Source organism: Pan paniscus, chromosome 6 (assembly GCF_029289425.2).
Source record: "Pan paniscus chromosome 6, NHGRI_mPanPan1-v2.0_pri, whole genome shotgun sequence".
In the NCBI taxonomy this organism is placed as follows: Eukaryota; Metazoa; Chordata; class Mammalia; order Primates; family Hominidae; genus Pan; species Pan paniscus.
In genome coordinates this window covers 88745770-88772014 of record NC_073255.2, presented here as the reverse complement: position 1 = coordinate 88772014, position 26245 = coordinate 88745770, and the positions used below count along the sequence as shown (strand labels likewise).

At 57.5% G+C, this 26245-nt stretch overlaps 1 protein-coding gene and 1 pseudogene across 1 annotated transcript; both read right to left on the bottom strand.

Annotated features, from left to right (window-relative positions):
* Positions 1-654: 654 nt before the first annotated feature.
* On the bottom strand, positions 655-3546 carry LOC117981264 (uroplakin-3b-like). Its single transcript, XM_063605832.1, has 3 exons — positions 2750-3546; positions 2435-2584; positions 655-1830 (listed from the first exon to the last, which is right to left on the bottom strand). Exons 1-3 carry the CDS (start codon positions 2832-2834, stop codon positions 1337-1339), a joined length of 729 nt encoding a protein of 242 aa, XP_063461902.1. The 5' UTR covers positions 2835-3546; the 3' UTR covers positions 655-1336.
* A 118-nt stretch (positions 3547-3664) lies between these two features.
* Positions 3665-25779, bottom strand: LOC117978107 (probable E3 ubiquitin-protein ligase DTX2; annotated as a pseudogene).
* Positions 25780-26245: the final 466 nt, after the last annotated feature.

The window sequence follows — 26245 nt, the reverse complement described above, 5'->3', positions numbered from 1 at the left end:
ACCCTGACCCTGACCTCCTCCACACCCTCTTCCTCCCTCCCAGCAGGGGCTGACACAGGCTGACTCCCTACAGGAGGGGGGAGACTGTCTGTGCCCACAATGTGGCAAACGCTTGTGGATGGGCCGAGATGGTGCCCCTGCCGAGGGGGCTGGCTGGGTGCCCTACTCCCCCAGCATGAGGTTCTGTTGGGGGCTGGGCCCGACTTGGACATGGCCTCCAGGCCCCCAGCCCTGTGGGAGCAGGGGTGTGGCCAGCTCAGCAGAGGTGGCCCAGAGAGATCGTGAGTCCACTGGGGGCAGCGCCCCTCCTGCCCAGCGCTACCTTGGTGGAGAGTGATGGGGTCTGACCACTTGGTCTCAGCCCTGGGTGAGCCCCTGGTGTCCATCAGGAGGAACTTCACCCTGGGGATGGGAGGTGGTGGGGGAGGAGGGGAGAGCTTCAGAGGCCGGGACCACCCTGGGCAGGGCCAAGCCCCAGGCAGCTCCTCTGGGGCCCTCCCATGGATGTGGAGTGGGGGTGCCTGTCAAGAGCAGCAGCCCATGGCCTGGCCCTGCTCTGAGAATCCCCTGAGATGTCTCCAGCCACTTGGCCTGTGCCACCACCCCTCATCCCCCCGAGCAATTGCTCTCCAGACACCAGACCTGGGCCGGGGATGCTGGTTTAGGGGCCCTGGTTCCTATATGTCACAAGCCAAAAGAGCAGGTGAAGGTGGCTTAGCAGGGCACATGGGGCAGGGGTCACAGGCCTCCCAGAGGGGCAGCAGTAGCCAGGGGGCAGGGGGCTCAATCACCAGCAGCCTGAGGACCCAGGGCACCAGGAGCCCCGCAGAGGGGCTTGGTTTGTGTCTTTGCAGGGCTGGGAGCTCTGCAAGGCCTGGGAAGCGGGGAAGGACCTGGCAGGTTGGCATTGAAAAGAGTGGCTGCGGGGGATGGGGCGGGACATGGAGCTGGAAGGCTGAGCCAGGGTGATGCAGCGGGGAGGGCAGAGGGTGGACCTGGAGAGTGGGTGAGAGGGCAGAAGGGGGCTGGGCGGAGCGGGGTGCTGTTCCAGCCTCACCACGCCCTGCCTTCCCGGCTTCCCCTGGGCCTGGTCTTCCTGAGGTCACCCCGCCTCCTCCTGTGTCCGGACAGTCCTGACCTGGACACACTGCCTGCTTCCCCATCCCGGCTCCACCCCGATGTTGGCAGGCCACTTGACCTCCTGTGCCTCAGTTTCCTCATCTGTAAGAGCGGGTGGGAGCCACCTCTCCTGCTCCCTGCCTAATACCGACGAGACTGGGTCTGAACTCGGCCCCCGAGTTTCCTGCCAGATCTGCCCGTGGTGGGGGACAGGGGCCTAGACTTTGGGGAAGCTGCCCCCTCCCACCTTGACTAAGATCCCACCTCCCCAAGGTGCCCACCCGCTCCTCCTGGGCCTTGCCCGGCCCCAGCGGGGGTGAGCACTGTTGCTGACTCTACAGTGGAAGGAGCCCGGGCTTGCAAAGGGGAGGACCGGGGCCGGGGGACTCCTCCCTGGAAAGATGCTAGAGAGAGCATCCCTGGTCCCAGCAATGCCTCCGCCCCAAGCACAGCCCCAGTCCCAGGGCTCCGGTGGGGACCACCCACCGATAGGGTCCAGGGCCAGGGAGGGGCGCGTTGCAGAAGGGCTGCTGGTGGCAGCCGTGGTCATGGCCCACCCGCAGCACGGGGGCGCCTCCGCGCCCGCCATGGGGTCGTCACAGGGCAGCTGGTCCAGAGACAGGGGCAGCGTCATGTAGTGGCCATCGGTCAGCAGCTGTGGGGAGGCCGGAATGTCAGCCAGTGTCTCCGGGTTCTGGAAGCCCCTGGAGGCTGCAGGATGAGAGAACAGATGGAGGTGGGAGGGGAGAAAGCAGCTTTGTCCTTATGAGTGGGGGTTCTGTGTTCGCCCAGTCTCCAGCCCTGACCCCCCATGCCACCTCCTCCCTCAGGGCCCCCAGAGATAGTCCAGACCCAGTCGACTTTGTTACCCCTGAAGGGGAGCTTCCCTCTGGCCTTTTGTCCCCACCCAGAGCCAGGAGTGGGGAGCAGCGGGCAGTCCCAACCTGCCCAGCCCCAGCCCCAGCCCCATCGCAGTGCACCAGCCCTGCCCCACAGGAGGCCACATCCTCCCAGGTCGCAGCCTCGGTTCCCTGTCCAAAGGAAGAACTACTTGGATTCAGAGAAAGGGTTGCAGAGCCCTTGACAGCTGACAAACCCACCACTTGCACTACTCCCGGGATTTGGTGTTCACTACGTGTGTATTTTTCAATACACATATTATCCCTTTAGATAAAGCCCAATTCATCCACACCTACTCTCCCAAAGGCCCCCACAGGGGCTCAATCATTGAAGGCGCTTGCTGGTGAGGGGCTCCTAGGGCCCACCACTCTCCTCAGCCGTCACCCTCACCCAGGCCCCACAGCAGTCCCCGCACCATTGCTGAAGGCCACCACGAGCCAGACGGTATCACTGGCGCTGGCAAGCCCATCGAAGACACAGCGCGGCTGCTCCAGGGAGAAGGTGGTGGCTGTGACCTTCCCTTCCAGGTCCCAAGCTGTTATCTGTGGTGTGTAGGGCACCAGCTCTGTGGCCACGGGGGACAAAAGGTGAGCCACGGAGACGGGCGTGGGGGTCCCTGGGGCTGCCTCTCCCAATCAGAGGGGGGCGGGCGCCCAGGGTCCAATCACTCCAGCAGGGCCCCCAGCCCCTTGGGTCTGGCTGGACGTGTCCATCCGGGACCCCCACTCACCCAGGCTCAGGCTGGGCCGGAGACAGTTCAACGCCAGGAGGAGCATCTGCAGCCCTAGGTGAGGCTGCCCCCAGGGTAGCCCCATGACAGCCGCCAGCACCCGGGAGGCTCAGGGGCTGGTCTGGCTGCTTCGGGCTGCACCCCACCCCCAACAGCTTGGCCCTGGAGAAGCTGGTTAATCAGGCTGCCCCAGGGGCTGGAAAGACCTGCAAATGTAAGTGCACCCCACCCCATTCCTCCCAGGCCAGCCCACAGCAGGGAGGAGCTGGGGGAACTCTGGTGGGAGGCAGGCCAGTATCCAGCCCCACTGCCAGGGCCAAGGGAGAGGGGCCACTGGAACCCCAGATGCCAGCCAAGCCATCCCGGAGCCTGGATTGGGGCCCCTCCCAGTCTCTCCGCCCTGGGGAGGAGGGTCTGGCTTTTGGAAACAGGCTCAGGACCACATGCCTGAGATTCCTGTGCCCCAGGTGCCAGGAGCCTCCCTCTGCCTTCTGTCCCCACCCAGAGTCAGGAGTGGGGAGTAGCAGGCAGCCCCAACCTGCCCAGCCCCATCCCCATCACAGCACGCTGGCCCTGCTCCCCACGAGGCCACATCCTCCCAGTTCGCAGCCTCGGTTCCCTGTCCACAGGAAGAACAACTTGGATTCAGAGAAAGGGCTGCAGAGCCCTTGACAGCTGACAAGCCCGCCACTTAAACACTACTCCCGGGATTTGGCGCTCACTATGTGTGTATTTTTCAAGACATAACTCACATACCTTCACAACCTTCACAGCTCAGTGGCTTAAATATATATATGTCACCCAGGGAGGTCAGTTCACAGCTAACTGGAGCCTCAAACTCCCAGGTTCAGTTAATCCTCCCACCTCAGCCTTCCCAGTAGCTGGAACGACAGGCACACAACACCATGCTCCGGCTAATTTTTAAAATTTATTTAATTAATTTTTTTTTAAGATGGAGTCTCCTTTGTCGTCCAGGCTGGAGTGCAGTGGCGTAATCTGGGCTCACTGCAACCTCCGCCTCCTGGGTTCAAGCGATTCTCCTGCCTCAGCCTCCCAAGTAGCTGGGATTACAGGCACATGCCCCATGCCCAGCTAATTTTTGTATTTTTAGTAGGGACGGGGTTTCACGACGTTGGCTTGGCTGGTCTCAAATTCCTGATCTCAAGTGATCCACCCGCCTTGGCCTCCCAAAGTGCTGGGATTACAGGCGTGTGCCACCGTGCCTGGCACCCCCGCCAATTTTTTTTTGTTGTTTTTTTTTGAAACGGAGTTTTCACTCTTGTTGCCCAGGCTGGAGTACAATGGCTCGATCTTGGCTCACTGCAACCTCCACCTCCTGGGTTCAAGTGATTCTCCTGCCTCAGCCTCCTGAGTAGCTGGGATTACAGGCATGTGCCACCACACCTGTCTAATTTTGTATTTTTAGTAGAGACAGGGTTTCTCCATGTTGGTGAGGCTGGTCTTGAACTCCTGACCTCAGGTGATCCACCCACCTCAGACTCCCAAAGCGCTGGGATTGCAGGTGTGAGCCACTGCGCCCAGCTGGCCAATTTTTAAAAATGTATTTTTTATAGAAACAGGATCTTGCTATGTTGCCCAGGCTGATCTCTAACTCCTGGGAGGATCAAGCAAATCTCCTGCCTTGGCCTCCTAAAGTATTGGGGTTACAGGCGTGAGCCACCGTGCCTGGCTATTTTTTTTTTTTTTTTTTTGAGACATGGAGTCTCACCCTGTCACCCAGGCTGGAGTGCAATGGCGTGATCTCTGCTCACTGCAATCTCCACCTCCTGGGTTCAAGCAATTCTTCTGCCTCAGCCTCCCTAGTAGCTGGGACTACAGGCACCCACCACCATGCCCAGCTAATTTTTGTATTTTTAGTACAGATGAGGTTTCACCATCTTGGCCAGGCTGGTCTCGAACGCCTGACCTCGCGATCTACCTGCCTCGGCCTCCCAAAGTGCTGGGATTACAGGCATGAGCCACTGCGCCCAGCTGCTAATTTTTAAAAATATAGTTTTTGAGGCTGGGTGTAGTGACTTACGGCGGTAATCCCAGCACTTTGGGAGGCCGAGGTGGGCAGGTCACTTGAGGTCATGAGTTCGAGACCAGCCTGGCGAACATGGTGAAACCCCGTCTCGACTAAAATTACAAAAATTAGCCGGGTGTGGTGGAACGTGCTTGTAATCCCAAGTACTCGGGAGGCTGAGGCAGGAGAATGACTTGAACCCGGGAGGCGGAGGTTGCAGTGAGCTGAGATCGCACCACCGCACTACAGCGTGGATGACAGAGTGAGACTCTGTCTCAAAAAAATATAATAAAAATATATTTCTTGTAGAGACAGGGTCTCACTGTGTTGCCCAGCCTGGTCTTGAACTCCTGGCTCAAGGGATCCTCCTGCCTCAGCCTCCCAAAGTGCCCAGATTACAGGCATGAGCCACAGCACCCAACAGCTTTTAGTATATCAACAAGGTTGTGCAACCATCACCAATTCCAGAACCTTCTTACTTCCCCAAAACGAAACACTACACCCATTAAATGGTAACTCTCCATTCTCCCCTGTCCCCAGTAACGACTAAGCTACTTCTTGTTTCCATGGTTTTGCCCGTAATGGACATTTCATAGGATGCAGTCACACAACATGTGACCTTTTGTGTCTGGCTTTTGTTACTTTTTCAAGGTTCCTCCTCGACTGTGATGGCTTCATTCCTTTTCACAGTTGAGTAATATTCCATCCTGTGAACGTATCACACTTTCATTCATCGGTGGATGCAGAATTTGGTTTTTTCCACTGTGGGGCTACTGTAAATAATGCTGCCATGAGCATCTGTGCGCAGGCTTCTGTGGGCACATTTTCAATTCTCTTGAGAATGTACCTAGGAGTGGAACTGTGGTCATATGCTAATGCTGCTTTTTGAGGTTCTGTTTGCCAAAGTGGCTGCATTTTACATTCCCAGTAGCAGTGGATGAGGGTCTCATTTCTCGACATCCTCTCCAACACTGCTTTTTGTTTTAGTATAGCCATCGTAATGGGTGTAGTGTGGCATCTCATGGTTTTGTTTTAATATATATTTTTTGAGACGGAGTCTTGCTCTGTCGCCAGGCTGGAGTACAGTGGTGTGATCTTGGCTCACTGCAACCTCTGCCTTCCGGGTTCAAGCAATTCTCCTGCCTCAGCCTCCCAAGTTAGCTGGAATTGTAGGTGCACACCACCACGCCCAGCTAATTTTCGTATTTTTAGTAGAGGGGGTTTCACCACGTTGGCCAGGCTGGTCTCGAACTCCTGACCTCAGGTGATCCACCCACCTCGGCCTCACAAAGTGCTGGGATTACAGGCATAAGCCACTCCACCCGACCTATTGCTGAGTTCTATGGGTTCTTTATATATTCTGGATACTAGATCCTTATCAGGTATGCAATTTGAAAATATTTTCTCCTATCCTCATCCTCAGAATCCTTTCAAGGAGAAGCACCCAAGGCACCCCTGGTACTGGCCTGGGGGGCAGCCCTGTCTTCATACCCACACCACGGGCTCCCACCCTCCTCGCCAGCTATCCTGCCTTCCTAGAAGGCTCGTCCCCAACCTTCTCTGCAGCCATCGAAGACACAGCGCGGCTGCTCCAGGGAGAAGGTGGTGGCTGTGACCTTCCCTTCCAGGTCCCAAGCTGTTATCTGTGGTGTGTAGGGCACCAGCTCTGTGGCCACGGGGGACAAAAGGTGAGCCACGGAGACGGGCGTGGGGGTCCCTGGGGCTGTCTCTCCCAATCGGAGGGGGGCGGGCGCCCAGGGTCCAATCACTCCAGCAGGGCTCCCAGCCCCTTGGGTCTGGCTGCAGCCACAAAGTCCCTATTCATGTCTCAGTGCAGACACCACTGCTCCAGCCTTCCGTGGTCACCTGGTCTAACACAACCCCCGTCCCTGCCTGTCACACTCTGACTCTCAGGAGCTCCTGACCCCACCCAGCAGGGTGCTGGAAGGTGATGGCCTCTCCTCCTCCCTCAAGGCTATGTGAGGTCCAGGCTGCCCTCCCTGTACCTACAGCAGGTCCCCAGAAAAGAGCAGCAGACACTCGGCCCGGCCTCAGCCTCTGTCCTCCGCTGCAGAAGCAGAGTCCAGTGTGGCGCCTGGCCTCCTGCCGCCTGGTCAGGGCCCCGTCCACCCCCGGGGCGCATGGTGACACTCACCTTGCGGCCCTGGGCGTTGTCTGGAAGGTAGCACTGGCGGGGAAACCCTCTGGCAGTGAACGGCTTTCTGGGATTGGGGTGCTCAGGGTCCTGCGGTAGGAACAGACACCAGGATAGGGTGCTCCGAGAGCCTGCACAGGGACAGACCCCTGCACAGCTCCAGCTCCTCCCCCGCTCCGAGATGCCAACCCCAAATGTTCCTGAATTTCCCTCTGAGCTGTGGAGAAGTGGAGGGAAACCAGGGGAAAGGCTCATGGTTCAACAAGACAAAAATATGCCTCCATCCACCACAGGTGGACCTTGGCTGGCAGCCAGTGCCCGCTGCCTGCTGCCCCCTGTTATCTTCCCACCCTGCCCCAGGCCCTACGATCCACCTTGGCTCAAGACAGGAGACCGAAAGGGCTAGGGCCCGTCTGAGTCTCCTCTGGGACTCTGGGGCCTTGTGCCTGGGCTCCTGACACCCACACGCCTGGCCCTGCCACTCCCAACCCAAGGTTCCTCGACGCACACCCTGCTGTGGCCCCGCTTCTCCAGCCCCTCCGCAGGGTTCCTCCCACTGAACTGCCTGCCCTTCTGCCCAGAACAAGTCCAGCTAAGATGGCTCCTCCTCTAGGAAGGCTTCCTTGGTTCAGGAAAGAGTGGAGGGCCAGCCTTTTGCTGCCACAGCCCTAAGAGCTTGCCCTAAGCCCCAGCACTGCCTCCCCATTCCCGGCCCTCCATGGCCCTGGCCTTAGGGTACCTGGGGGCCTGAGCTTGGCCACATGGGCATCCTCAGCCTTGATCCAGGGGCAGACTGCTGGGACGTGGGTGGGGTGGGAAGAGGAGTGGCCAGGAGTGGGGGACTCAAGAAGGCCCCTCACCTGGATGCCATGGGGAATGCTGTAAACTATGAGGATGGTCCCGCAGTCCTCGTGGCCGGGGAGCGACATCTGGAACCGTAATACCTCCATCTTTCCCTGGGGCTGGGTCCCCGTCTTCTCTCCATAGATGGTTTTGCAGGAGGGACACTGCAGACTTCCATCCTGAGAGAGGCAGACGCAACCCACTGAGCTGGCAGTCTGAGAACACCCAAGACCGTCACCTCCACCGTCAGATGGTAAAGGGCCCCGGGAATGGGCTGGCCACCATCCCAGGGAGTTGCTGGCAGCCTCCTGCCCGGAAACTGGCTTCCAACAGCTTCCCTGGAAAGCTTTGTTTTGCACCAGCAACTCATGCCATTTTCGTTAAGGGACATGCTATCAGGAGACAGGTGGCGAGTGGGAAAACTCGGATCCTGAGCAGAAATCTCCACGGGTGAATCGCATTTGCAGTCGGATAGACAGCCTTGCAGTGTCTGATCTGCGGAGCTGGGCCCTGGCTGCCCAGGACGGCAGACACTAGGGAAGGCCGAGCCAGACTCCGATGCGCCACATGACTCGGTTCTCTAAGCCTCTAAACTCTGCCCATCCCGCCTGAAGGCCGATGCAGGGAGAGCAGCTGGGGGTCGGTCTGGGCGTGGCTCTTCACGTGTAGGCTACCGTGGGGCCCAGGATCAGCCCTGCCTCAAGGCCTGGCTCCCACCTCCCAGTGGGGTGACCATGGGCACAGCCCCTGCTCTGAGCCTCTCCCTCATGAGCACTGTGCTGACTGCACAGGGATGCTGTAAGGAAGAAGGGAGACAGTATCTGCGGTGCTTACAAGTGGCTGAGGGGGAGGCGGTGCCCTGAGGCTCAGAGAAGCCCAGAATCTTCTCAGGCCTGGCTGGAGGGGTGGAGGGAACCAGCCGCCCTGGTCCTCCTTTCTAAAGTGTGGGGCAGACCTAGAAGAGTAGGGCAGGCCTAGGAGAGCCGGCCAGGCCTTTAGAAAGGTCTTCAAGCTGGCCCCACGCCCAGCACCATCTTTTGCAGAGGCCCATTCCTACAGCCACCCCCGGAACCCTCCCGCCCCTGCAGGGTACAGCTCAGGACTGTGGGGGCGGGCCACCCGCCTCCGCCCCGGGCCAGTGGGGGCACCTTATTGCCGTTGCAGTACATGGCCAGGAGGCACAGCAGGTGGAAGGCGTGGCTGCACTTGGTGAGGCGGCCCACAGCCAGGGGCCTGATTGCCTTGCTGTCAGTCACATCGCTGTATCCAGACGCTGCGGACAGCTTCTCGATGCAGTCCTGGAGGAGACCAAACACGGGTCATGCTTGCCAACAGTGGGCTGGGCTGACGTGGGCCAGTCTTGGAAAAAGAGGCTTTCATGTGCTGAAATGCTGGAAGTGCAGTCAAAGTCAATTCCGAGGCCAGGCGCAGTGGCTCAGGCCTGTAATCCCAGCACTCTGGGAGGCCGATCACTTGAGGTCAGGAATTTGAGGCCAGCCTGGCCAACACGGGAAAACCCCATCTCTACTAAGAATACAAAAATTAGCTGGGCGTGTTGGCAGGCGCCTATAATCCCAGCTACTCGGGAGGCTGAGGCAAGAGAACCACTTGAACTCAGGGGGCAGAGGTTGCAGAGCTGAGATTGTGCCACTGCACTCCAGCCTGGGCGACAGAGCTAGACTCCGTCTCAGAAAAAAAAAAAAGTCCATTCCACAGGCTGGAGACACAGGTGAGTCACCGGGACCTGTGCCCTTGAAGGGCTTACCAGCAGCACAGGCCCGACATGACAGCAGAAGCCACCAAATGGGGAGGACGGACAGGGCAAGATCCTGGGGGAGGCCCTCGGAGTGGGGTCTTACAAGGGAGACAGGAATTGCCAGATGGACAAGCACAGAGCGGGCACCCGGAAGAGGGAGGAGGACGTTCTGAACGAGGAGCCAGCGCATGGGCACTAAAGCTGGCAGGGGGTGGGCTGGGAGCAGGAGATGAGACAGGATCAGGGAGAGGCGCGCCCTCGGGGGTCTGGCTGCCACACTCAGGGGCTTGGGGCTGTGTGTGAGTTGGGGGTCCTGCTGGGGGTTCCAGGCAGGGAGTGCTCCCATGATCCAAGCTGCGTGCTGGCTGTGCAGATGGCAGCTTGGAGAGGAGGAGCCTGGGGTGAAACGGCCCAGTCACACCAGATGGACACCAGGGCCGAGACAGAGCTGAGCGCTGGGCAGGCGGGAATGTGGCAAGGGCTTGTGGAAGGGGTGGGACACATGAGGAGGACGTTCAGGCTCCTTTCCAAACCTTTACTTACCAGATTTTTCTCATGGACTCAACAGACTGGAGAAAGAGACAAGTGAAGAGTCCCTGGGTACTGGGGCTCCTGGCCTTCCACCCACCCCCAAGTATCTGAAGATCTCTGGGTACTGGTATTCCCGGTCGTTCACCCACCCCCTCCCCCAACAGTATCTCCAGGGCTCCTAGCTAAAATCAGGGGAAAGTGGTGCTGCAGCCCCCAAAACGTGGCTCAGCAGAGGTTCAGGTTCTATGGAAGCGCAACAGGAGTCTGATTGGTCCTGTTCATTACAGGAGGTCAGGAGGACAGGGCTGAAGTGAGCTGTGATCACGCCACTGCACTGAGCCTGGGCGACAGTGTGCACCCATCTTTAAGAATAAAAAAATTATAAGAATCTTGACCAGCTCTCCCAATAGCCGGGGGGCAGGACAGCCACCTGGACGAGGCCACCTCACTTCTACACCAGCATCCGCAAGGTGGAGAGTGGGGCAGGCTGGCCCATCCCTTGTCTCTGGAATTCCTGCTCCCAGGATGGCCATCAGGCTATGGAGAGGCCAGGGCCGGGAGAGGAGGGGCTTTGCTCAGGACCACAGCTCCTTAAGTGCAAAGCTCAGACCATAACGATGTGGGTCTCGGGAGGCTGGGAGATGAAACCAAAGGGGCTGGAGCAAGGCCCTGGCACCCAGAGGCACCTGGGAAGCACTCTTCAAGCAAGATGGGGCGGATGTCCTTTCCATGTGGAGTTGTTTCCAAACAGAACCAAAGGCAGCCAAGGTCCCAAGACACAAACCTCATCTGGGGGCACTTTCAGCTCTTCCGTGTAGTTTTTTATGATCTGCTCTGGCTCTGGCTCTGGCTTCGGGGTCGCTCCTAGAAGAGAGAAGTACATAAGCAGCGTCCTGAGGAGCACAGGCTGGAGAGGAGACCAGAGGGCAAGGAAGGCAAGGGAGAGGTCTAAGCTGCCAGGAGGAAATGCGAGAGGGGCCCAGACAGGGAGGCCAGTGTGCGGGACGGGAGAGCTCAGCGCCAGGCACAGAGCCCCGAGCTACGTCGGGCAAAGCCTTCCCCAGTCCCACCGTCCGGGGACCCGGCTCAGCCCCAGGAGCCATGGAGAATACAGAAGAGCAAAAACAGCAGCACAGTCTCCTGGGAGCCGCATCCCCGCGCACATTGAGTGAGGAAACCGACCCCGGCGCTTCTGAGGCTGCGCGGAAGAGTCAGCCGCTTCGGGCACAAACTACTCCAGGGGGCGTTGTGGCAGCACGATTTGATTCAACTTGCATTACCCTGACATGAACACCGCAGGGACAAGGGAGTCTGGGGTCCAGCATGTACAGGCAGCTGCACACACGCCGACCGCCACACAGACACTGTCCCGGGAAACGCCTGCCACTGACTGGGAAGGTCTGTCACGTGCAGACTAGCTCCTAAGTCCAGCGACTCTGGGGAGGGGCCAAGACGTGGCAGGAGCCCACCCTGACGGCCTCACTCGCTGTCTGTGCACACGTGCACGAAGCTGGAGGGAGAAGGGCTGCATCTCCATAAACACCGAACCCCACATCCAGTAAAGCCTCTCCTACGGACAAGAGGCTCCCCGAGCTGGTGAGGATCGGCGCGGCCCGGGGCATTCTCTAGGTAGTGGGAGTAGCAGAACCACAGAAGCCAGCAGCCAAGCCCGTGCGGGGGTGAAAGAGGGACGGGGAGCCCAGTGCCACCCGTGGAGGCGCTCCTGACAGGGGCTCCACCCCAAGGTCATGGTGGGGCTGCGGTCGTCCCAGACTCCAGGACCAGAAGGGGCTCTGGTTTGAATCCAAGCTCATGGCCTTCAGGGGCTGCAGAGAATTCTAAGCCTGAGGGCTCACAACTGCACCTGCTGAACTCCCTTTACACCAAAAAGGGCCAGGGAGGGGACAGTTTGGCAGGGAGGTGGCATGGTGGGGCGGAGGCTGGAGTCGGCACGGTTTGTTTAATTCTAGTTGTCTTGCTGTGAACGAATCATGCCACCTCTGAGCCTCGGTTCCCTGATCTCAAACGGGAAAGACGAATATGTAACCAAGCTGGAATTGCTGTGATGGCATGGCTGCTGTGACCTGGAGGGAAACTGCTGGCAAGACCACACCCCCCAACCCCCATCCACACACCCCACACCTCCACCCACACCCCCCACACCTACAGACACCACACCTACACACACACCACACACCCCAATCCACACCCACACCCCCCACACCTCCACCTAACTCCACCCACACCCCCCACACCTAGACACACCTACACACACACACCACACCCCAATCCACACCCACACCCCCCCCACACACACCCAACTCCACCCACACCCCCCACACCTAGACACCACACCTACACACACACCACACACCCCAATCCACACCCACACCCCCCACACACACCCAACTCCACCCACACCCCCCACACCTACAGACACCACACCTACACACACACCACACACCCCAATCCACACACACACACCCCCACACACACCCAACTCCACCCACACCCCCCACACCTAGACACCACACCTACACACACACCTACACACACCACACACCCCAATCCACACCCACACCCCCCACACACCCAACTCCACCCACACCCCCACCTCCACACACCCCCACATACCCCACACCTCCATATCCCACACACCTCACATACCCACCTCCACACATCCCACACCACACACCAACTCCACCCACACCCCTCACAACTCCACACACCCCACACTCCACACACCCCACACCTCCACACCCCCACACCTGCATACACCACACACCTCCACATACCCCACACCTCCACACACCACTCCTCATATCACACACCTACACACACCCCACACCTCCACATACCCACACCTGCACACACCACATACCACACACCCCACACTTGCACATACCCACACACCTGCACACTTCCACACACCTGCCCACCCCAACATCTCCACATACCCCACACCTGTACACACTCCACACCTCCACACACCACACACAGCTCCACACACCCCACACCTCCACACACCTCACACCCCACCTCACACAGCCCCACCTCACATACCCCACACACTTCTACACACCCTACACACCTCACCCCTCCACACAACTCACACCTCCATACACCCCACACACCCACCTCCATACACCCCATACCTCCACACACCCCACACACCCCACACCTCCACACACCTCACACACCCCACACCTCCACACACCTCACACACCCCCACATCTCCACACACCCATACAGACTGCCCGAACCCAAATCCTGTCACGGTGGCGAGAACGCCAGACCAGAACGATGGCCCCCAGCTCAGGGTCACCCTCCGTGTGGCTGGAATGCCCTACTCAGGCTGAGGGGGGCCTTTTCCTTTGGAAAAGCCTGCCAACTCCACAGCCATCTCCGGGTGAGCCTGGGCCTCGCCTCTGCCCAGTCCTGGTGAGGCCGGGCACAGCATCCCACCCCCGCCCACCCACCCCGGCCCTTGCAGCTTTTCAGAACAGAAGGGAGCTTTCCATTAGCCACATGTCTCAGAAGGGGCCAGCCAGGTGACCCACCAAGAGCGTGTCCTTCCCAGGTAAACCCGAGTGCCACAGAAGGTTGCCAGCCCGGGCTGCCAACGAGTCTGGCTCCTCCCCCAGGGCAGGGGAAGGGCAGGGCGTGCAGAGCCCTGGGCTGGGGGCAGGAGCTCGAGGCCCACCCCTCCCTGAGCCCACCTCCTCGCCTGTGGGCTGGAGGTCGGACACGATCGGAAGCCACCCTTGCCGCATGCCAGGCGCTGCGAGTATTTCCTAGACCTCGCCAAGCCCCTCTGCTAAGCGGAGGCTCCGAGAGGACCTGCTGAGATGACACAGACACTGAGGGCCAGCAGGGCCACGGCCACCCTCCCTGCCCGCCACCACGCCCACTCCAGAGCATCTGGACTGGCCACAGTCCACACTTCCACAGCCCAGGGGTGGAAGCAGGGCCAGCACCCACTTGGGAAAGGTTCAGAACTTGACCATCACAGGCTGCTCCGAGCAGGTCTTGCTGTAACTCCCTGGACCTGCTGTGGTCCTAAAGCCGCTTCTTCTGTGGCCGTGCAACGAGCAGGGCAGGGGTCACCGAGGGACCCCTCTCAAGCAGCCCACGTGGCGGTCACACAGGGCTGGGGGTCAGGGCAGCAGACCTGGGCAGCAGACCTGGGCCGCTGTCTGGGGGCCTTTCCCGAGACACGTGCTGGCCCCGGCGGAAGGGACGGTTGTCCCCGCATCCTGAGCCGGGCGCCACCTCTCACCCACAACTTGTTGCTTACAAAAATCACAAAGTCCTCAAGAACAAGCCCCCTCATGCCAGCTGTGACTGGAGGAGAGGAGCTGAACTCTGGGGCTGCGGTGGAAAGTCAGCTTCCAGGGGCCGCCTCTGCTGCCCAGCGGGGGCAGGGAGAAGGGCCACTGAGCCCCTTCCCCCGGGATTCAGGGAGCAGAGAGAAGGAAGAGGGTCTGTGCAGAACAGTCAGAGGCAGCGAGGCTGGAAGGAGGCTTAGCAAAGGCCAGAGAGTTTTTGGGAACAAGAATTACCTTTCACGGACATTTTCCTCAATCTCTTAACTGTGACTTTTGGAAGCCAGATGGGAGGCGGGAGGGCTGGTGGGCTGGGGTGCGCGGCTAAGACGCACGGGGAGTCCAATGGCTGACATCAGAACACTCGTCATGCCTGCACGGGTGTGAGAGCAGACACGCAGAGAGGGAGAGACATTAGAAGACTCATTCGGCATGTGACGCCAACAAACCCTGCTCAGGCCAAGGATGTGACACCATCAATGGCCACGGGGACGCACAGGTCTCCCTGGGGAATGTGGCCTCTGGGAGCTTCCAGGACTACCCAGACCAGGAATCAGAGGGTGGGGCAGCCTGGCTCATGGTAGCCCTGGCCCCAGAGCCCACAGGTTTCTATAGGAGCAACAGACAAGCCCGTGCCCTCAGTGTGCAGGTGGGCACCGGGGCAGGACCCGTGACGTCAGGAGAGCAGAGGGCGGAGGACGCCACTCCAGGAAGCTGCCCAGGGCATGGGGTCTCCTGGGTGGGGCTGGCTCCAAGGGCTCAGCTTCCCCAGGAGGCCCTGGGCCCTCCTGGCTTGGAGTTACTAGGCCTCCAGCCTCCACTGGGCGCTGTGTGTGCTCCATGCCCCTCCTGGCTGATCTGGGTGCCACGGCCTTCAGCGACAGCGCTGGGGTAGGCGGGCAGGAACGTGGCCCCTGGGCCTGCTCCCACACTGCAGCATCCCCATACTGTGAGGGCTGGGCTGCAGCAAAGCCCCAGGCTGTGGCTCTAGCGCCCTCGGGCAAGGGTGGGCCTGTGGCCAGCAGCTATGCTGGGACAGACCGGCCACTCTTTCCAGAGCTCACCACTGCCGGATGCCTGCAGGGAACCCCACACTTGCCCTGGGGGACTCTCCTCTGACACTGCTTCCTTCGTGCTCCCTGATGACCCAGCGCTTCCTGGGACACAGCGTGTCCTGCTGGACGAACCCGTTCCTGCCACACCCTCGGCCTACCCCACTTTCCATAGTGCCAGCTCCCCGGTCCTCCCTGTCATCGGTCAGTTAGGTCAAAAGCACCTCTCCGGAGAAAGGGGAAGCCCAGAGCTTCTTAGCCATCCCTTAAGGTGGCTTCCAGGGTCTGCAGAACCTGGCTCAGGAGCTGGGCACAGCCGGCTGCCGGGGGAGTTGGTAGAGATCCCAGTCCTCCTGGACCCCACTCCCCATCCAGGAACAGATGGCGTGACTCAGGGGTGAAGGGCGGCCAGGCCAGCCACTGCGCCCCCACTAGAAGAACAAAGCTTCTCAACCCGGCACATGTGCCTGGCTGTGGGGACAGAAGCGGAGACCAGCCACCAGCCTGGGCAGCAGAGCCGAGGTGGGCAGGGTGAGTTGCAGTGGCCGCTCAGCAGGAGACACCAAAGCGTGCATCAGAGGACAGAGGTTTGAGCCCAGGAGTTCAATGCCCCCAACATCCCAAGCTTGTTCCTGGGCTCAAATGCGGTTCCTGTGGGAACTGAATGTCGGGTGGAGAGAAGGACAAGCGGGCACGGGTGGCAGAGAGATGGGAGAGGACAGGGACAGGTGCAGTTTTCCTCAAGAGAACCTGGTGCCTCTGCGCTGCCCACGTCGTCTGGGAGGACCAAAGGCCAGGACACGTCTCCCTACCCAGGGTTCTCTGGCAACACTGCCTCGGCGGGCAGGCCTTCCCTGAACACTGCCTGACGGGGCCTGTCCCTCCAAGCCTCCCGCCCCGCCCTGCTGGACTCCTGCTTTGCACTCCCCTCTGTTTCTATGGACTGTCTTCCCTCAGCACGAGTTCCACGAGGTCCCACCCGTAGCTGCATCTCCAGCACCCCGCTGGGGCAGTGCCTGATCCCTGGGAAGCCTGCAGCCCTCTGTGTTTGCTGAGGAATGAAGACATCCTTGGGCCACCACCAGCCCCCAGGAGGCCGCATGAGTGACACACATGTCCTTTTCAATGCAGGACCCACTCCCCTGAATTCAAGTCACAAACACACAAGTTTCAACCCAGAAGCCTGGAGAGGAGGAGGGCTAGGGACAGCCCCCCAAACTCCTGACAGCCCCCAAATCACCTGAAGAACTCGGAGGGCCACAGCCTTTTTCTCCACCCATCTGGGAGGATTCCCGCTGTCAGAGCCCTGAAGAGTGAAGCCCCCACTCACTGATTCTCACTTCCAATTTGCAGACACCCCTCCTTCTGACACCCAGGGCCAGGGCTGAGATCCAAGCCTCTCCTCTGTGCGCTCTGACCTCCCCAGCCTGGGTTCGAGCCCAGTGCCAGCCCTCACCAGCTGAGCAGTCCTGGGCAGGCTGCTGACACCCATCCCTGCCCCAGGCAGCAGTGTAAGCTGTGGATGGACCGCTGCTGTGACCAGGTGAGGGGTGGAGACCCTGGCCCCAGCCTCACAGTCCCTGCCCCCACCCGATAGAGGGACTGGGCTATGCCACAGCCAGGGGAGCTGTCACCTGGAGGCACTGTCACCTGGAAGCAGTGCCTCCAGCACTCAGTCCTTCCAAAGTATGACCTCCTGGTTATAAACCTCCCTGCAAAAACCCTGTGCGCAAACGCTCGTCTCCGCAGCCGGGCATGGTATAATTCCTCAACCCACAAGCACACCAGGGTGACAGGACACTGCTCTCCAGCTCTGGCTCCGGGGTGCTGGCCAGGCTCCTCTCATTCCCTGCTCCCCTAGACAATGCTCCCCCAGTAGGTACCAACACTGGGCCTTGAACTGGGGGAGGCAGGAGTCTACACAGCCTCCAGGCTCTCCTATTTCCTTAGGCCTGAACCAGCTTCCCGAATCTATTTCCCCACAAGTAAAATGGATGTTAAAATACCTGCTTTAGCTCCAGGATTGCTCTGAGAGCAACGGGGACAGACAACAGGATGGACAATTTGGGACACAGCCTGAACAGGACCTTCAGCCTCAAGAGCAGAGGAAGGGGGCAGGTGCTAACTCCACACCCAGGGCACTCAGATCTGTGTCATGGCCTCAGAGGTCACTCACTGTCAGGCCTGGCCACGAAGGCTTGCGAGAGCCCCAGAGCTGGAAGGAGCTGGGCCATGAGGAACCGTGTGGGGGCCCCGTCTGTTTACCCACAACCTGTCTCCAATGCCACCACGGCCGCACATGCACACACGGTACACTGTGATTTCCCTACGGCGCCGCACGGTGACTTCAGTGGGCAGGGACTTTCTGGCCAGTGTGTCTTGCTCATTCTGTCTCCCCTGCCCCACTCCAGCTCCTCTCCCTCCTGCCCCCACCTCTCTGGCTGCTCTTTCATTTTCTCTTCAGTCCCGCCCACGGTCTCTGTGGCACACATGCTCCCACGAGGGGTCAGGGGCACCCCATTCCACCCAAGACTGCTCTTCTGAGGCCCACAGCCAAATCCCACTGCCCCGGAACAGCTCCAACGGCCACTCCACAGCCATCACCCCCTCCCAACCTCACCCTAGACTCAGCAGCACTGAACCGTCATAGGCAAGAAGGCCCGGGGCTGTGTCTCAGCTCTGCCAAGGGCTGGCAGAGAATTTTTAAATTCTCCGAGCCTCAGTTTCCTCTAATGAAAATGGGAACAAAAGCCTCCACCTCAGTGATTTAAGGACGAAATGAATTCACACACGCCAAGCCCCAGGCTGCTCCTCAGTTGTGACTGGCTGCACTCCAGCAGGCCTCAGTCTACCCCCAATCCCCCCTCACAACCCCCGGCCTGACGGCTCATGCCTCTGAATGTTTCAAGCCAAACCTCCCCCTCCACTCCACTGCCTCGAAGCTGGTCAGGCCTTGGCTGGTGCCCCCAGGTCTGAGGTCAGGCTCTGCACCAGCCGCCCTGCCTCCAGGCCTGTCCCCTCTCAGCCACTACCACAGCGACTCCCCTAAAACACCAACTCATTATTGAATTCCGCCACATCACCCTGTGAACAACGATGGCGCCATCCACCTCCTTACATACCTCGCAATTTCCAGAAGTTAGAAAATAACCTCAGCTGGGCGTGGCAGCTCATGACTGGAATCCCAGCGCTTTGGGAGGCCAAGGCATGAAGACGGCTTGAGCCTGGGAGTTCAAGACCAGCCTGGGCAACATAGTGAGACCCTGTCTCTACAAAAAATAAAAAACTTCCCTGGTATGGTGGCATGTGTCTGCAATCCCAGCTACTCAGGAGGCTGAGGCAGAAGGATTGCTTCAGCCCAGGGGTTGGAGGCTGCAGTGAGCTATGACTACACCACTGCACACCAGCCTGGGGAACAGAGCAAGATCCTGTCTCTTATAACAAGAAAAAAAAAAAATGGCCAGGCACAGTGGCTCATGCCTGTAAACCCAGCACTTTGGGAGGCCGAGGTGGATGGATCACTTGAGGTCAGGAGTTCAAGACCAGACTGGTCAACATGGCAAAACCCCATCTCTACTAAAAATACAAAAATTGCCCGGGCGTGGTGGCATGCACCTGTAATCTCAGCTACTCGGGAGGCTGAGGCAGGAGAATTGCTTGAACCTGGGAGGCAGAGGTTGCAGTGAGCCGAGATCCCACCACTGCACTCCAGCCTGGGCGAGAGAGACTCCATCTCAAAAAAAGAAAAAAGAAAAAAAATCCTGCCACCTGTGGAGCTTCTGAAAACCCTGCTAGCCAGGCTGCTAAAACAGAATGGGTGTGGGGGCCAGCAGTAGGTATTTTTAAGGATCCTTAAGGTGAAAGGATTGCTTGAGCCCAGGAGTTCAAGACTTCAGTGAGCTGGGTTAGCGCCACTGCACTCCAGCCTGGGTGACAGAGCGAGACTCTTGTCTCACAAAAAACCAAACCAAACCCAAAACAGTTCCAAGATGTAAGATGTATGGTTAGTACAGCAAAAGATCTGGTTGGACCCAAAAGGTGCCTCTTATTCAAGATGTAAGAGTAACTACAGCCGAAATAGATCTATTAATTCCCCAGAGGGCCTCTTTAAGGAAATGTTTAAAGTATTTCAGGACAGGAAAGTGACTATTTAAATATAATGCAATTCAGTGCAAAAGTGTTAAAGGATGTGAAAAGGTCTGCACCCGAGCGCCCACCGTCATCAGGCCCCACGTCCCCAGAGAGCAAAAGGAGGGGCACCTGGGCTCACTCTGGGGTGACACCATCACCAGAAAGAGGCACTGCTCCCCCAGGGAGCCCCTTTGGCTCTCCCTGAGGATCCAGAGGGTGACAAGGCCCCACATCACAATTTCCTCCCCACCAAGTCCTGCAGGGCACAGACTGCTCTGCAGCCCGAGGGCAGGCACCTACCTGCGAGCGCCTGCTGGACTCTGCTGGGCTTTGGCATCTGCACGGGCACAGTGGCAGGGACGTTCCCCGGGCTGCTCGAGGGACCGCTGGGGAGGGAGGCACTGGGGGAGAAAAGAGCAGAGCTTACTGCACACCGCTGACTTATTGGAAACGAGAGCTCAAGAAACACTGTGTCATGGCCAAGTGGGAGTCACTGAGGCGCCTTCGCGCTTTTACGCTCCTTGGGTGCCTGTGTGGAGGCCTTTGGTTTTGTTTTCCTGGGCAATTCAGGGAGACTCAGGAGGGGTGTGGTGGCTCACACCGGTAATCCCAGCACTTTGGGAGGATGAGGTGGGAGGATCACTTGAGGCCAGGAGTTTGAGACCAGCCTGGGCAACATAGTGAGACTCCATCTCCAAAAAAAATTTTAAAAGTCTGCCAAGTGTGGTGGTGCGCACCTGTACTTGGGAGGCTGAAGCAGGAGGATGGCTTGAACCCAGGAGGTTGAGGCTGCAGTGAGCCACGACCACATCACTGCAGTCCAGCCTGGGCGACAGAGTGAGACCCTGTCTCAAAAAAAAAAAAAAAAAAAAAAAGACTCTGAAAACAATCATTTCATACCTGTTGTGAATAAAGAAAATAAAAAGAAAAAAAAGATATTTTACACTCACTAGTGTCATCAAAATGCAGGCTTTCAGGCCAGGCGTGGTGGCTCACGCCTGAAATCCCAGCACTTTGGGAGGCCGAGGCAGGTGGATCACAAGGTCAGGAGATTGATACCATCCTAACACGGTGAAACCCCATCTCTACTAAAAATACAAAAAATTAGCTGGGCATGCTGGCACACAGCTGTAGTCCCAGCTATTCAGCAGGCTGAGGCAGGAGAATCACTTGAACCCAGGAGGTGGAGGTTGCTGAGACCGTACCACTGCACTCCAGCCTGGACAACAGAGCAAGACTCCGTCTCAAAAAAAAAAAAAAAAAAAATGGCTGGGTGCAGTGGCTCACGCCTATAATCTCAGCACTTTGGGAGGCCAAGGTGGGTGGATCGTGAGGTCAGGAGTTCAAGACCAGCCTGGCCAAGATGGCAAAATCCCGTCTCTACTAAAACTACAAAAATTAGCCAGGCGTGGTGGCAGGCGCCTGTAATCCCAGCTACTTGGGAGGCTGAGGCAGGAGAATCACTTGAACCTCGGGCAGCAGAGGTTGCAATGAGCCGAGATCGCACCACTGCACTCCAGCCTGGGCAACAGAGAGAAACTCAGTCTCCAAAAAAAAAAAAAAAAAAAAAAAAAAAAGCAGGTTCTCATAGCACCTGTTTAGAGGAGAAAAAACCTGGCAGACACCACTTTAGCAAATGATCATGACCTTCATCACCAGTAAAAGACAGGTCAGTATCATAAACCCCACGATAGGATGCTCTGGGAGGGATGCAACACCATTTTGGGGGGATTTAATGTCAAAAATGCATTATCTAGCCTGGGCAACAATCAAGACCCCAACTCTAAAAAATAAAAAACTAGCCAGGTGTGGTGGCATGCACCTGTGGTCCCAGCTACTTGAGAGGCTGAGGCAGGAGGATCACTTGAGCCTGGGAGTTCAAGGCTGCAGTGAGCTATAGGCAAACACCAAAGAGACTGCTGAAGTCATCTTTGTACTCCAAGTGCCAAACACAAGCCTCGGCGCACAGAATTTCGGGAGGCATTTGGGGAATGAATCAGGGCTCTTCTCTCTAGCCCATGGCCTCATTTCCTGTTGGCCTCTTAATACCTTCAACATGTCTGAGGCCAAACGCATCTTCCTTCCTCATTCTCCTTTTCCCCCTGGATTTCCCCCAGGTGGCCAAGAGAAAAACCTCAGATTCTCAGTCCTCCGCAGCCCGCTCCCCCAGGCCTAGCAGCTGCCTGCCCTGCTCTCTCCTCACCTCTGAAGCCCCCTGCTAACACCTGGCCAGGACCCTTATGCCTCTCACTTTAATAAGTACCCCCTCCCTGCCGGGCGCAGTGGCTCACGCCTGTAATCCCAGCACTTTGGGAGGCCTCGGTGGGTGCATCACCTGAGGTCAGGAGTTCGACACCAGCCTGGCCAACAGAGGGAAACCCCGTCTCTACTAAAAATACAAAAATTAGCCAGGCATGGTGGCAGGTGCTTGTAGTCCTAGCTACTTGGGAAGCTGAGGCAGGAGAATCACTTGAACCCGGGAGGCGGAGGTTGCAGTGAGCCAGGATGGCGCCACTGCACTCCAGCCTGGGTAACAGAGCGAGACTCCATCTCAAAAAAACAAAACAAAACAAAAAAACAAATAAGTGCTCCCTCCCAAACAGCTTCTCCAACTCTGCTTTCTAACCCTCTTGTACATCTCAGATGGGGGGGCAGAAAAGATTAAGCTTCCTGAACTAACGTTCTGATCCTGTCTTTTACACACCTCCCCTGGATCTCTAGAATGAAATTCAAATTCCTTAGGCTGACAGTCAAAGCCGATCACAATACGGCCCTTCCCTTGCTATCAACAATATTTGCCGGTGCCCTTCCCTTCCATCCCCTCATCTATACCTCCCTCTCCACAATCCCCTTCCAGAGTGTAAGTGAGGATCCACTACTCCCATGTGCATCAGCGTGTCTGTCCCCACCCCCATGACTCTGCTCCACCCTGAATCCCACCCACTTGGTCCCCTGTCCTCACCTTACCCACCCTTTTATGGCCCAATTTAAACAGCACTTCCCACGATGCCTGGACGTGCCCAGCAGAAAGCAAACACCCTCTAAATTAGCCAGGCGTGATGGTGTGCACCTGTAAGCCCAGCTACTCGGGAAGCTGAGGCACAAGAACCTCTTGAGCCTGGGAGGCGAAGTTGAGCAGTGAGCTGAGATTGCACCACCGCTCTCCAGCCTGGGTGACAGGGTAAGACCCTGTCTCAAAAAGTAAACAAAACAAAACAACAACAACAAAAAGAATGAAAGAAAACACCCTCTTAGCAAGTTCCTTTTCAGTTCTCTATGTTCACTTTATCTCTTCAACTAGACTATAAGCAACTGAGGGCAAAACCACTCACCTGCCTCTCCCCACGAAGAAGCTGGCATGATGTAAGAAGACCACCACAAAGCGAATAATCCAGTCTAAACCCATTCCACATGTTCCAGTGTGCTCCTTTAAAATGTCCCTCACGAGGCCAGGCACGGTGGCTCAGGCCTGTAATCCTAGCACTTTGGGAGGCTGAGATGGGAGGATCCCTTGAGGCCAGGAGTTAGAGACCAGCCTGGACAACGTAGAGCGGCACTGTCTCTAGATAAAATTATCAGTCGGGTATGGTGGTAGGCACCTCAGCTACCCCAGAGCCCAGGAATTTGAGGCTGTGGTGAACTATGATCACTCCACTGCACTCCAGCCTGGGCAGCAGAAGCAGACCCCAACTCAAAAAAATAATTAATAAAATGACCCTCATGGAAATCTCCTAAAATCCTTCCACTCCCGAGTCTTGGCATGGCCCACATAACCCTCCTCGCTCAGAGCCCTCTGCCTGCTTTTCCAGCCTCCTCTATTACATACTAAGCTACTTACAGTAGCCCAGCTGTGTCCCGGTAGCTTCATGACTTTGCAAACGCTGACTCCTATCCCACGCAACTGTGCCCCACTTTCTAAGTCCTACTCCTCCTTCACAACGCCCCTCAACTACCACCTTCCAGGAGCCTTCCTGACCTTCCCTCTAACCGTCCCCTTTCTGGATGTGGGTAGGAGAGCCTTGTGATTTCTCCCAGCTCAGTATATATCACACAGACAACACCTTGTCACTGACTCTGCTTTGTCTTTTCCACCAAACAATGCACTCCCAAAAGACAGAGATCTTGTCTGGCACCCAGTAAGGGTTTATGCAACAAAAGAAATGAAAACTGCCAGTTCAAATGCAGAAATCGTGACTTGTGTCTTCTATCCCATAAAGCATGTCTTAAAGTGGAAAGCATCTTCTAAGACTAGTTAGTTAAACAGGAGAAGCAGTGGCAAGACGCCACTGCAATTTATTTGAGACAGGTGGCAATCAACAGTCAACTCCCAGGGCACACGTTTATCCTGCAGACCTCAAAATTCCACCCTCCCCAATCCCCACCTTCTCTGCACCAGATAGAGAAGGCAGCAAGGTCAAGTCCCCATGGCTCTCACCTTTTCTCTCTGGAGAGCTGGCACAAACTGTCCCTTCTGGATGAAGACACCAGTTCCTTAGGAGGAATGACTTGTTTGAGTTCCCATCTTGATACAAACCACAAACAACAAAAACCGGGCAAATCTGAAAGGCTTGCTGACTCAGCGACACAAATTCCAAGGCACCTTTGCCAACTAGGAAGAAGATGATCAGGTTTTAAATTAAGAAACAGCAGTTAGTAAAAACAAAGGTACAGATGTTGGATCCCTGTGCTGTGCCTGGGGACTGAAAATCACCAGATTTATTTTCCAATAGCCTGGGTGGAGCAGGAGGTACAACAGTCTTCCTCCACCCACTTAACAATCAAGGAGATGGTTGAAAAAACAACAAAAAGCAAACAAACAAAAAAACCCTGAGCTCTTTTTAAAATTTTTTATTATTATTCGTTTTTGGAGACGGAGTCTTGCTCTGTCACCCAAGCTGGAGTGCAGTGGCGTGATCTCGGCTCACTGCAGCCTCCGCCTCCCAGGTTCAAGCTACTCTCCTGCCTCAGCTTCCCGAGTAGCTGGGATTATAGGCTTGAGTCACCACGCCTGGCTCTGAGCCCTTTTCTTAAAAAAAAAAAAAAAAGTTCGTTTTTTTAGTTTGTTTGTTTTTTGTTTTTTGAGACGGGGTCTCCCTCTGTCGCCCATGCTGCAGTGCAGTGGTGTGATCACAGCTCACTGCAGCCTCCAACTCCTGGGCTCAAGCGATCCTCCTGCCTCAGCCTCCCAAGTAGCTGGGACTACAGGCACCCACCAACACGCCCATCTGATTTTTTATAGAGACAGTGATCTCAGGAATCCTCTTCGTTTCCCAGGCTTGTCTCAAATTCCTGGACTCAAATGATCCTTCCACCTCGGCCTCCCAAAGGGCTGGGATTACAGGCATGAGCCACCGTGCCTGGCCTGAGCCCTTTTACAGAAAACTCTAAAAGGACTTCATAAGCCAGTCTGGCAGCTAAGCATCCAGGAAATCAACACACCAGAGAGGGTAAATATTTAAGGTCACAGAGCAACCGAATCAGAGGGTTTGCTATCCGGATGGCTTAAGCCCGGATGGTGGCTACCAGAAAGTCTACCTTCTAGAGCGCTAGAGGAGCTAGGAAGGCATGCAGAAATATTCTGAGTTTCTCAAGGGTCCAGGCGTCTGTACACATGCTATTTATTTCCATCGCTGTTGGCGCTTAGAGAAGTGGAGCCAGCTTGGAGGAGGAGGGCAGCTGGCTGAGACAGTCGCGATGAAAGCGCAGCTCCAGAAAAGGGAACCGAGTTCTAAATCTTTGTCGGCACCCCTTACGCACCCCAAAAAGTGACCCAGGGCCCCAGGAACTCCTGGGAAGACCCCCCACAGGAAAGCAGAGTTAGGAAGCAAACTCCTCCAAAGTATAACCCCCGGCCCAGTGAGTCCCTTCACCTGGGGGTAGACCCCAGCAGGACCAACCCCTCGTCAGGGAGCCGGTGGCAATCTCGTCACCGCCTCCTCCGGGTACTTTGGGAAGGGGTGCGCTCCTTCCGAGCGACCCGGAACCGCACCCCTCCGCCTGCGAGCCCCTCAGCCTTCATCCGAACGCCCCCTTTCGCACCCGGCACCCTGTCCCGTCCAAAGCTGCCGGCGCCTCCCAAGTCCCCCAACTCCCGCCCTCAGGACCTTGATCCCGGAGACCGATCCCCCCGACACCCTCGATCTCCCGGGACCCCCGGGTGTCCCCGCCGCCCCGGCCGTCGGCCCCCCTCACACCCACGCCCGCCCCCTTCCGGTCCCAGCTAGGCTCCGGCTCCCCGCGCCACCCCGCGCCCCTGGGACCGCAGCCCTAGCGACGCGCAGGTGGCCTGCCCGCCCTCTCACCGAGGCTGAGGAGGACAAGAGGACGGGGCTGAGGGCACCACCGCGCTCGGACTGCAGCTCCGGCTCGGCCTGGGCAGGGCTCTGGCTGTTGCTCCGTCTCTCAGGAGAAGGCAGCCGGAGTGAAACTGCGTCGCAGCTTCCGAGCGAGCCGCTGCGCATGCCCGGGGCGTGCGGCCTTCTGGGAAATGTAGTCCCGGTAGGGCCCAGGGGCGGGCAGAAGGCGGGGCTCAGCGGGGAAGGGCTCAACCTAAGGCGCACCTGCTCCGGTCTGTTTTCTTCCTTCGCCTGCTCACTCATTGACTTATTCCTTCATTAATTACTGACTTAATTTTAACTAGTTTTTACTAGTACATACATGGTGCCAGTACATACATG